General features: G+C 34.2%; 1 protein-coding gene across 1 annotated transcript in view; it reads left to right on the top strand.

The window, feature by feature from the left end:
* The window catches only part of MYO15A (myosin XVA), a 1,299,796-nt gene that overhangs the window by 221,956 nt on the left and 1,064,783 nt on the right, over positions 1 to 13,057 (top strand). The window contains exon 16 of the mRNA XM_044070057.1: positions 12,962 to 13,039. Within this exon, the coding sequence (XP_043925992.1) occupies positions 12,962 to 13,039 (78 nt within the window). The remainder of the gene's footprint in view (positions 1 to 12,961; positions 13,040 to 13,057) is intronic.

Here is a 13,057-nt window from a genome sequence, read left to right as displayed (position 1 = left end):
TATATAGAATTGTTTAAATATTCCAAATGGGGACTGAAAAAGTGATGTGTATTGAGTATTTTGACGTGCTAACATTCTTACAGTTCTATATATGTAGTGCTTATATGCATTTGTATATGTAATTTTTCTAGTGACAATGTGGGAATAAGTGTTTGTCTTTTCAAAAAATGGGTTGGGGACTGATTGATTGAATTTTATTGTCTCTTTTGAATTGCTGGTTACATAAATAGGGGACTTTGAACATTAGCAATTTGTTCTGACGTAGCCTGACATTGTGTTAGGTGAAAGAGCTTAACTGTGGAAGTCAATTTTGAGTAACAAAAGTTTTTTAACTTGTGGTGTTTTATCAGCTGCTACTTTTTTGTGCTTACTGTGTTGAGTCAAACGGACTGCACAGGGATTAAATATTCTACTTCTGGAGCAGTGGAGTCTGTGTTTTTTCTGGTTTTCTGCTTGGTTTATTCTAATTCTTAAAACAGCCTGGTCCAAATCTCCTATCAAAATTAAAGACAGAGTAATAAGGTCTGACAATGATTATTCTTCTGCTGTCATGTCTAAGAGGAAATGCTTTCTACCTTTAACAAGAGAACTCAAGAAAAATCAGAATAAAGTTCACCTACTATTCCCTGACAGACTTAAAATATAACTTCCTGATGAAACCAAATTCTTTGAAGACGTAGACACTGCCATGCAATTCCTAAAATCTAATAATATATTAGAAAAATCAGAATATATGGATTGGAACAACATCTTCTTGAAAAGACAAGCTGAAAGCAATGGATGGAAAATGAACCAAAGTAAAAATAAATTAAAAGAAAAATTACTGTTAAGCTAAATTCCTTAATATCATTTAATCTCAATATGCAAATATAATTTTTTTTGAATTTGAATAAATTTCTTACCTTCTCTAAACAGTCTTAAAAGGAAGGAAGGACACTTGGATGCACTCTTCATTAAGGCAATTATCCTTTTTTTCCTTCTTTAATCTGGTATTAAACTTAATTAATTAACATTAATTATCTTATAACTTCTTATAATTACTACATATATATCCCTTTGTTTTCATTAATGTAGTTTTATTAACTTTTTAACTGTTATTATTTCATTAATACCTTTGTTACATTCAAGCTTCCTTTACTTCTCTCATTATATAGTTATTGTCTCCTCTATTTAAATCTAGCAAATAATCTTAAACTGGTTTACTTAGTTGCTTTAGCTTATTTACTTTATTTTATATCTAAAGGCTTACCTTTTATGTATGGGAAATAGGTAATTTATTATGTGCCTTATGTGTTTTGACTTGGGTCTAGTTACTTTAATTATAATATGTTGTATGTCTCTTTGAAGTTTTAGATATTTTAATTGGGTTTGACGTATTACATGGTGATGTTGATGTGCTTGCTTCTGGACTTGTGGGTGTGATGTCTCTGCCTTGCGGTGTCATAGTCTGTTCATTTTGCTTTTGCTGTTTGTGTTTACTTGGGGGATTGGGGATTGGGGACTGGATTTGGTGCTTGTGGGTGATTGGAACTTGGCTATGATACTTGTGGCTGTTGCCGTTTCTTTTATGAGTCTCCCCTCTTTCATTTTTTTTTTGTCTTTTTTTGTCCTTTGTCTTGAATTGGTGGTTTATGGCAAGCTGGGTGATGAGGAGTTGAGCATACTGAAAGAGTATTGGGCCAGGGTGGTTGATGAACAGCTAACACAGAGGCTGTGAACTATCACAGTCTTCTTACATACAAAGTGTTTAATCTTTACATGTTTGACATATTTATCATATAAGGGTCATAGCTGTGTTTGTTTAAATGCTTATTCAATTATGTGATGCCATATATATAGCAAACATAGCAATATAATGTCATGTTGTAAGGATATATCATATTAAGGGTCTATCCACCAACACAGTCATATCCTACTGAGTCTGTCTGATCTGAAGACTCTGTGAACCCATTTGTAAATTAGTTATTATTATATTTGATTGTAATTTTCTCATGCAGACAAGGGTTACTCTTCTGAGGGAGACTGGTTTTCTCCTGTGGGATTGAGAGAAGGCATTTCCATTGTTCCTGTAGCTATGAAAGATGTTAGTTCAAATACATTTTGCCTCTTCTGGTCTTTCATATACCATTGATTAATACCTCTTCACCAATTCAGTATGAATTATATGAAGAGCTTTCCTTTAGCATATGTTTGGCGCAAATGTAATTTTCTCTTTTTTTGACCAGTATTATACATCTCTGTACCAAGACCCTTTAATGTTTGATGTTTAATGTTGCTTAATAAAAATAGAAAGTTCCCCTTTTTATAGTTTTGTTTAAAATATATAAAGGGCAATACTATGTTCTTATAATAATTTAGCCTAAGTCTTATTTCATATATAAAATAATTTTAACAGGAAATATATACTCATCATAATTTTCTATCCTGTACAGGTTGAATCTATTTTTTGTTGTTAAATCTTTTCTTACAGTATTAATAATATATAACTTAGTAGATGAAATAATTTGTTTTTGACAAATACACTCTCTAATTTAGATATTGGTAAATCATTCATAGAGTTTGTGTGTGTGTGTGTGTGTGTGTGTGTGTGTGTGTGTGTGTGTGTGTGTGTGTGTGTGTGTGTGAGAGAGAGAGAGAGAGAGAGAGAGGGGAGATTTTTTTGTAATTGTTTTTTTTCCCTTTCCTTTCAATGATCATTCTGTTCTAAGTTTAGCAGAGAGGTATTGGACTTACATTTGTCAATGGGTGGGAATATTTGGATAGCTGTGCTATGCAAACTAGGAATGTTAGACTCCATGACAGGAAAGAAGTATATTAGAAGTATATTAGAAGTTTCTGTTTAATCTTTTGGGAACTACTTTGTCTTTTATGGGTGTCTACTATCGTTACTAATGAGCATATAGTTAATAATGTCAAGCTTACCAGTCATATATATTTATCAATAAGCAGTTTGAGAATTTTGGGAGTGGTTCATTATTATTATCATACTTTTGGAATTATGATGACATCATTTGTATATTTATCATGCCTATTACATGTCATATCTAAAGTACATTTCCATCAATATTAATGGAGATTAAACAACAGTTGCAAGTGGGGCAGTTTAAACAAATTTCTAAAATTATTTAATTCCCAGATTATCTTTTTACAGGAGACACATCTATTACAAGAAGACAAAGACAGACTTAATACTAAATATTACACTGTGTTATCTAGCTCTCAACATAACCAGAAAAAAGAAGGGTATCTATTTTGAGGAAAAAGTCTTTACCTATGCCTAAAATCCTTTGCATGTACAATGATGATAAAGGAATTATTTGTTCAGTAATGGTAGAAATCAAAAGGAAGCTATATACCTTTATTAATAAGTTTTAGATCCCTGGAATCCCATGGAAATATGTTAAGCATCAATTAGACCAGATTGTTCAAATCTCAAAGGCAGTATTATATTGGCAGGAGATTTAAATTGTGTATTAAAGGATGAAGATTCTGATACTACTAAAAAGTAAAGGATATCTACTAAGGCATTAATAGAATTTATAAAATTATTTCTTATAAAGGATATCAATGAATTTTCATACCGCAACTCACTATTTTTACCCATTTTTACACAGACATGGATCACCATCACGAATTGATAGAATATGTGTTTCAAATGATTTAACCACTAGATTAGGTAATGTTAAAGTAGTCTATTGTCCTCTTTCTAACCATAATGCCATAACCTTTGAGTTCTTGTTAAACTTTAATAATAATAATATCCCCATTAAAAGGATACCTGTCTATATAACCAATATGAATGATTTTAAAGATTTATTTAACAAAGATTTATTGCTATTAATTATATAGAAGATATTTCAGAAACATATTTATGGGATGCTCTAAAAGCATATTTATATGGCAAAATTATGAGTTGGTATGTCCTTAAGAAAAAACAATGGGATAAGGAGTTCATAGAACAGGAAAAAATGATAAATTAAAATTAGATAGTCAAAAATATAACTCCAACTTGACAAAATAAATTAATTTAAATTGAAATTGAAAATATTTAGAAATCCTTAATCCTAAAACTGTGATTCATCTAGAAATGATTAAAATAAGTAGTTATTCTATCAACCAAAATCCATGCATAATGATGAGTGGACAGGTGATCCACTGTGGCGACCCCTAACTGGGAAAAGCCAAAAGTAGAAGAAGAAGTTAGAGTTAGCTACAAGTGTGAAAATGCTTATTAAATCTAATCATATCAAATAACTATATTCTCCTAATAGTAAAAAAAGGTTACTGAAATAGAGGATATCCTAAGAGAATTTTGAATTCGATTCAATAAAATCAATCAATATAATCCAACAATGGATTCTCAAGATATAATTAAAACTTTTAAGAGAAGGCATACTAAAAATAAACTAATCAAAGACCAGGTGAAAATAATTGATAGACCTGTATTAATGTCTCAGATTAATAAACTAAAACCCAATAATGCTCCTGGTAATGAAGGCATAATACCTGAACTCTATAAACTGATACCTAAGGAAGCTTCAGGTGTTTTGCTCAAAGTTTTCTCCATATTTAAAATTCTAACAAATGTTCTACTGTCATGGAAATACACCCTTTTTTCTCCAATATTAAAAGTTGATAAAGACCCAGCAGATTGTTCTTCTTACAGACTGATCTCATTATTAAATATAGACTTTAAAATATTTATGGCTATTCATGCTAGCAGAATACAGCAGTTTCTTCCCTCTCTGATCAATAATGATCAAACTGGTTTTATAATAAACAGGAATTCCTATGATAATATTAAAAGAATATTAACAATAATTGATTATGCAAACAGAGGAAGAGACAGCTTAACATTAATAGGTTTAGACATTAATAGCTCTTTTGACTCAGTTAATTGGAATTACCTTTTGCTAGTTTTAGAGGAACATACTTTTTCAAATAATTTTTTTACATGTTATTCATCTCCTTTATGAAAATTCTTATGCTTATGTAAAATCAGGTCCATATACCTCAAGGTCTATATACCTCAGAGTCAATTAGATTTTCCAAAGGAACTAAACAGGGATGCCTTCTGTCATTTCTACTTTTCACTTTAATTATCAAAACATTTGCAAATTATATAAGCTCAAATCCAGATATTAAAGGCATACATATAAACAAGAATTTAATTTCTAAAATCCAACTTTTTGCTGATAATATTCTTTTGACCTTGAATGATTGTAATACCTCTCTCTTTGCTGTTTTTAATGCAATAGAAATCTTTCAGAAAAAAATCTGTACTTAACTTTAATGACAACAAAACAAAAATTATACTTATAAATTCTAATATTTATGATATGGACAAAAGATTTACTAAATATATTGTAGAAAACAAGAAAATTAATTATTTAGGAATAACTATAACAGATAATATTAACAGTAGAATGCATTTGTTTACAATAATAGTTTAACTTCTATAAAGGATCATCTTAATAAATGGAATAAGTTGTTTTTGCATGGAAGAGAGACTTTCCATAACTAAAATGATTATTCTACCTAAAATGTTGTATATAATTTAATCTCTAACTTTACAGCCACCGTAACAATTGTATAAAAGAGTCTAATTCCTTAATCCTGAGATTCCTTTGGTTTTCCTAGCAAACCTAGAGTAGCTTTAAATCATCACATTAGAGATTGGTCTTTTGGTGGCATTGGTGTACCAGATTTAGAATTATATTCCCTATCATCAATCATCGAGATAATCTCTCTGGTTAAATAACAACTATAAGGTGAAATGGAAAGATTTTCAAGGAAACATTTGGTTAGAATCTAATCATTTGACGAATTCATATCATCATTTAATAGTAAATAATATTCTGCACTGGTTGTTAAAAGATTCATTTTCAGGTAGTAGCAATCATTCAATCAATTTATCTTATATCTCCATGATAATAGCTAGCTTTAGAAATTTTATTTACAGAAATCCAGAATATAAAGCATGGGTTTTTCTTACTGCTTTTGGTTCATGGATAGGGAAAACCACATTTTGCAGATTATATAATAAACAAATTTGATTTAAGTAATGATAGGTGGTTGGACATTCAAAACTGTACACAAGTAATTGAATATAAAATTAAATTAATGTAACCAATGGTAAAAAAAATCTGTTCCTAAACTTATTGATATTTTATCCAAATTATATAAAGTGATTAACAATGCAACAAAATACTGCAAAGAAAGTAATTGGGAATATTTTAAACTTATTAACAATAACTTTTCAAGTGAAGATGATAAAAAATATGTTATTATCAACAAAACAAACAACTTCCTCTCTAATTATTCTCTTAGAAATTCATGCATCAATATTTCATCATATCACATAGAGTTGAATTAATGTACAAAAAAGTGGAATGTTGGAGAAGTAAGTTAAATGTCAAAGCTGATTGGCAACATATGTTCTTTGACTGAATTGTACTTAAATCATTCTGGGATAACATTAATCTTTTTACAGGCTTTATTTAATGATACATTTATTTTAACTAAATCACTAATTCATTTTACTACACCAAATACCTGCTTGTGTGACAAGATCAAAATACTAATAGTAAGGAACATTATTGCCAAGAATTGGAAAAATGAATCTACTCCATCTTTTAATGAATTTATAAACATTGCAACTGAAGTTTGCCAATTAGAACTTATTACATTCAAGACAAGAACAGCCAGAATCACTTCTTCCTACATGTGGATGCAATTTAAAGCATTGCTAAATAAATAATTGTTGATACTTATATAATAAATGTTAACTATTGAAATCTTTTAGAATTCTTATTGTACAGTAGGCACTTGTAAATAGCTGTTTTTGTTGTATTTCTGATATTCCTTTTTTTTTGTTTGAGTGCTCTTTTTTAGTTATGTATTAATATATAACTTAAATGTCATAAATTATCTGAATGTATAAATTTTAATAAAATCATTTGGAAAAAAATGACCTTGCAAAAATGCAATTTTGCTGTATTAGCAACAATACTGGGTAGTGTTCCTGCAATGGGCATTTCTCTGAGTGCACCCACAGTCACCCCACTTAAGTATTGCAACTTTGAGGTCAAACAATGTCAATGAAGAGGAACAAAAGATGTTCTCCTTTCTCCAAGGTTTGGCAAACTCTGTGTTATTATATACTAGCGGGGAACTTTTGGCAGCATAGCTGCCACATGTTATTTGCAGGAACACCTGCCACACTGCAAAACTGCAAAACTCCTGTGTTATCTTGTCAGCCTTGTGCAATATACAGAAATATAAAATTCTGCTTCTGTTAGTCCATTTGGCAATATGTGATTTGCTGAAATGGTATTTGGTCTGTAGCCATGACATCTTTTTTTTTTTTTTTTTTTTAACAATCATTTTATAATGGATGCCTAATACAATATTTGATAGTAGTTTAATTCACAGACTGATGTACCTACTTGGGCTGCCTAGCTCCAGTGGTACTGGTGGGGAGAACTGAGGCTGAGAAGGATAAAAGTGGGGTTAAAGACACAGTTGGCATAATGATTAAGGTCTTGTCTTTGTATCCCACATGCAACACACAAGAATCAAGCCATACATACAGCCAATGTGTCTGTGGAGTTTGCATGTTGTCTCTATGTGGGTTCTTCCCACCTCCCAAAAATATGCAGGGTGTTTCCACCTCAAACTCACCCAAAATCAAATGGAATCAGCAGCACAGGCTCTAGGGGGTGCCCATCTGGGGAAAAGTTGTATAGGCCAACTGTGTTAGGCATCAACTGTGATCAAGGCCCATCTAGACTTCCAAATACTTGCTAAAACCTTGTCCATCTCCATAGTAACTTTTTTAGGCATTGCCAATCTGATAAACCTTCCATAAAACTAACCCAAGAAAATCTAAAGGTTTTACTGCTCAATGCCAGGAGTCTAAACTTCACTTCCTGTGAACTCTCCTCACCCTGGAAAATGTAGATGTCTGTGCAGTTACTGAGGCATGGAGAGCAGCCTGGCAGTGCAGATCTATGATGCCTTCCACACATTTAGCCAGCTACTGCACAGGAAGGGACAAAATGTGGAGGTGTCTCAATTTACATCAAGAACAAACACACCTCAAGGCTGGTCAAACAGTATGACATGTTTAAACTTCTGCACATCCAAATTACTATAGGCAAAGTTTCATACCATATCCTTGCAAGCTGTAGGTCCCTCTCTATGACCCAGGAAAGCCATAACACATACTTAAACAAACTTGGAGACACTCCCCATTCAATCCAATACTATATTCATGGGCAACTTTGACTACCCCACTATAAACTGGGAATCATAAGCAACCACAGACATACAGAACCAGAGATTCCTGTACTTTGTAAATACAAGTGCTTTGAGCCAGGTGGTCTGTACACCCAATAATGGCAGCAACAACCTGGTCTTTACAAACATGGGAGAACACTGCACCACCATAGGGATACATCCTCACTGGTCAGGTCAGACCAAAACTGTCTCCTTGGAAATAAAAATAAAACCTGGGACCCTAGAACTTTAAGGAATTATTCTAGGGTAAGCTTCAGAGGAAGCCCTCTACAATCATGTTAATGGATGTATATAGACAGCTAGCTGCACCTACTTGAAATAAGCATAGGACAAACTCAAGTTTTGCTACAGAATTGGAATTGCCTAGACATAAAGCCTTGATGAGTCTAATTATGGTGGCTGAAAAAAACAATTACTAGAAAATGGAAATCAAAGTCTAGATGAACTTTAATATAACTAGTGAATATAGTAACAGAGATAAAACAACTGGAACTGGGATCTTTAGAAAAGGGAAAGAGCAAACTACATAAGAAAAAATGGGAATTGTGGGAACAATATATGCAGAGCAGGAATGAGGTTTAAAAGACAGGATTTGAATGAGCCATAGAATGCTTAACTGACAATGACTGGATGGTTTATAAGTGATGTATAATGTTTGCAAAAACAATTGTTTCAGTGGTGTCTGTGATGTAAACTATTTGCAACTAAAGTGATATAATTTTGTATGTTTTTCATTTATATAAAAGTTAAGATTGCCTTTGTCATATGTGAAAATTTAATAAAGATGTTTGGAGAGAAAAAAAAACAACAAGCCACCCAGGTGGAATCTCAACATCAATAGGTTGTATAGCAAAAGGAAGTAAATCACGACAAAACTTAGAAAGTGCAATGCCCAGCAAGGTAACAACTCCTTCATCGATAAAACAAGCAACGTGGGGGCTAATCAAGTCTACTAAAGCCAAATTTGAAGTAAAAGTAGCCTCAGTGGCCAAAGACAATCACAAGGTATTCTTTAACTATGTCCACAACCTCAAAGGCAATGCACTGTAATATGCCAGGCTAAGTCATTGTAAATTGAGCTACCTGTACTAAGTCGTATGATGTAGCAGTTCTACTGAGTGACAAATTTAGCTCCAGTTTTATCCCCCTTACCCACCAGACACCCCCACATGAAATATCCTCAACTTGAACTCCCCCAGTTATCCCTAAGCATCTGGCCCTCAATGTATTGACCCAGGCAAAGAACACTGCATTGATGGGGCCTAATTATATCCCAGGATGCTTCCATTAATAACTTGAAGCAAGACCTATCAGCACAACTAGAATCACTATTTAACCATAGCCTTCAGACAAGCAAATGGAGAATTGCAACTGTCTCTGCACAAAAGCGGACCATCTATGGACCCAGGTTACTACAGAACCATACATCTGACTAATCCCATATGAAAAGTCATGGAAATAATTAGCATGTTAATGATAAACAATGACATAGGAAACCTTTGGACACTGGGTCCAACCCAGTTTCATTTTATCAGTGGCAGGTCATGCTTATTCAGCCTAGAGAACTTCTTCAAGTACGTTAAGGCCAAAATGGTGCATACTGCCTACCTTGACCTGGATAAAGCATTCGACACAATACCTCCCTCAGGCATTGCAGGCAAATTCAGAAAATTAGACATAAGCCTGTATGTCACCTGCTGGATAGCCAGCTAGTTCACAGACAGGACTCAAGAAGTTAGGACAGAGGAGCCTGAGGCAAGTCATGAATAGACTCCCTCAAGGCTCGGAGCTGAAGCTGCTCCTCTTTGGCATCTACTTCTCTGACGTTAATGTCAACATCAAGGGCCTCTGGCTGAACAAGTCTGAAGACAACTGCAAACTAAGCACAGTCAAAAGAGAAAAATACCTTCCAAGAATGTCTTAACACAGACTAATAACTGGTGGTCTGAAACTCAGTGCCAACAAATGCATAATAGTTTCTTTTGGGAAGATGGTTACCCCTGGAAACTATCTCATTGATAATACACCCCCTAAGAGTGGACTCAGTGGTCAGGGATTTGGGAATGCATGTGTACAGTAACCTGGCATTTGAACAGCATGTTTCTGCAGCAGTAAGGAAATTGTTATATTCTGCACAACTTATAAGCAAGGGTATGGCAGCTAGGCCAAAGAAAGTCATTGTTTCTCTGTACTTGGCCCTCATCAGACTAATCATTGAGTATAACACTCCCTTTTGGTATGTATCAGACCAAGCACATGCAACAACTGGAGTATCCACAGAGATTCCACACAAGAGAACACAAAACATAAACATGTCCTATGCAGACTGCCTCAAAGTCCTATCCCGGTTTTCTGTCTCCTACAGATTGCTGAGAGGTGCCTGACCTACAAAGCATCTTTTTATCCCACCCTGATGGACCTGTTGCATAGCCACAAAACAAATAGCATCAGAATTACCTGATCTAGGGACCTAAACCTCACCTGAAATATAAACAGGATATGTTAGAGGGACAGGTATGTGACTCAGAGACTACCCCTTCTCTGGAATAGGATTCCCATTCATGTGAAGCAAAGTTCATCTCTAACTCAATTCAAGCCCACATAATTTGCAGCAGTGAATGGATAATCGGACATTTACCCCTGGTCTGGCATCTATGTCTGTAGTAGAGAAAGGCAGCCTGTAAATGCTTGACTACCCATGCCCAAGCCTACATATAACCCTAGGGTATCAAAACATGTCAGATACAAGTGGAAAGCATGGATACACTTAAAAAGGTCAGTTGGGGTTGTTTGCCTAGTAGCCACTATGAATCTATGAACTTATAAAGTACTATACATTAGGGGACTACATCTTCTCTGTAAAGTATGTAGTCTAGCATAGAAGATAAAAGATATAAGATGAACGTCAGCCTGTAGTTGTAGGTTTCATTCCCTCAGTCTGTACTAGCAAACTGTATGAATCTGCCAGATTCACTGGTTTAGAGGGTTAAAGCCCTCAGTACTGCCTAGGTGACCCAAGTTTGATTAGTGGCTTAAGCTGTAGATTGTGTAGAGGACAAGAGGAGTAACATGGTCCTATCTATATGCCTTTCTTCATGGGGATCGGGATCATGTGCCTGGGCATGATTTCTCTCGTTATGTCCCCAATGAAGACCACAAATTACTTGAAGGTGCTATCTGCAAAGGGTTGATGTGAATATGCATTGCACTGGAACATTGCAGTCTTAACCTCTTGGATGCTTTGGACCTGCTCAAAAGGGATGGTTGGGCTTAATACAAAAATCCAATTCCTTACCACATGAATTATGTTTTCCATTCCTAGTTCACTCAGTTCTCATTCAAGAGAATAATTTGGACACAATCTTTTATGCCAGGAAACAATGGGTTTATCTGGGTCACCAGGCAAGATCAGCTAGATTGTCAGTGGAGATACTGGGCCAAAGATATATATACATATACATATATAGCTGACATATTGCTTAACCAGATTTAGCACCTGTGTCTAATGTGTGTATTTGGTTACCAAATGAATAAATACAAATAAAAAATATGATTTTCCAAATAATATTCAACGGAGTGCACTTCTTTGACTACAACTTATGCCTCCCAGCTGTCCCTGATTTTGTAGAACATCTCTGATTTTGCCTCATATTTTTTGTCATGTCCCCATAATGTTTTAATTTTCTGGTAAATCACTAAGGATTACAGATGTACAATAAGGCCAGACATTAGAGTTTCATACTTCTTATTGCTCAGAAAATGCATTTTGATGTTAAACCTGTTGCTCTACTACATTTTAGATGAATTTGAGTTATATTTTCCCTCTGCTGTCCCATTATTTCACTTTTTCCAAAATTCTTGAGCAAAGAAGTAGATAGGCATGTTACAGTTACTTCTGAATCTAAACAAATGTACTTTTCAGAAGTAGTCAAGTGGTTGAAGCCTGCAACTTTATGCTGAGCATTTATGACAGCAAGTAGTGTGGTTCTGCTATCAGACCCATGCTCCTTTGTCAGATTACATTCCAGGAGGCAGTAGAAGCCATGTCAGTGACAGGATCTCTGTGCTTACACTCAGACTTATGGGCATGGTAATGGGCAGTCAGGTGGGCCATGTCAGTGACAGGATCTTTGTGCTTACACTCAGACTTATGGGCATGGTAATGGGCAGTCAGGTGGGCCATGTTAGTGACAGGATCTCTGTGCTTACACTTAGCTGGTTGGTGACAGCCCTCCACATGTATAGGGTGTGGTCTCACATCCTGCATTTATCTATTTATTTAGTACTTATTGCATGTTGTACAGTCAGACATTTTATACTCAGACAGTATCGTTTGATTTATTGTGATTCGTGGGGTCTGTGATCCATATGCTGTAGACAATTCAGATGAATGGCAAACAGTAAATAAATGGTTTTCAAGGAACATAATACAGATTTATTTAGTATTGGGGGAGTATCTTCTTAATGTTTTTTCTTTGCTTCTTTCTTTCTTACTTTCTTTTTAGGTTCTATAGTGTGAGTTCATATCGAATGCTTATTCATAACAGTTTAATGGTTTATACTTTTTTCATATGAAATCAGCAATGATTTCTATCATAAGATACAATTTGCATGTAGATACTGTGAACGAATTTACAATTAAATATTTCATTTACTGCAGGTCCACAAGTTCTTGGATAAGAACCATGATCAAGTCAGACAAGATGTTCTAGACCTGTTTGTCAATAGCAAAATGAAGGTAAGGGAGCTTAACTAT

This window comes from Protopterus annectens, chromosome 1.part0 (assembly GCF_019279795.1).
Source record: "Protopterus annectens isolate FY-2018-M chromosome 1.part0, PAN1.0, whole genome shotgun sequence".
NCBI classification, from domain to species: Eukaryota; Metazoa; Chordata; order Ceratodontiformes; family Protopteridae; genus Protopterus; species Protopterus annectens.
The sequence above is the reverse complement of the archived record's forward strand: the minus strand, read 5'-3'. Positions and strand labels throughout refer to the sequence as shown.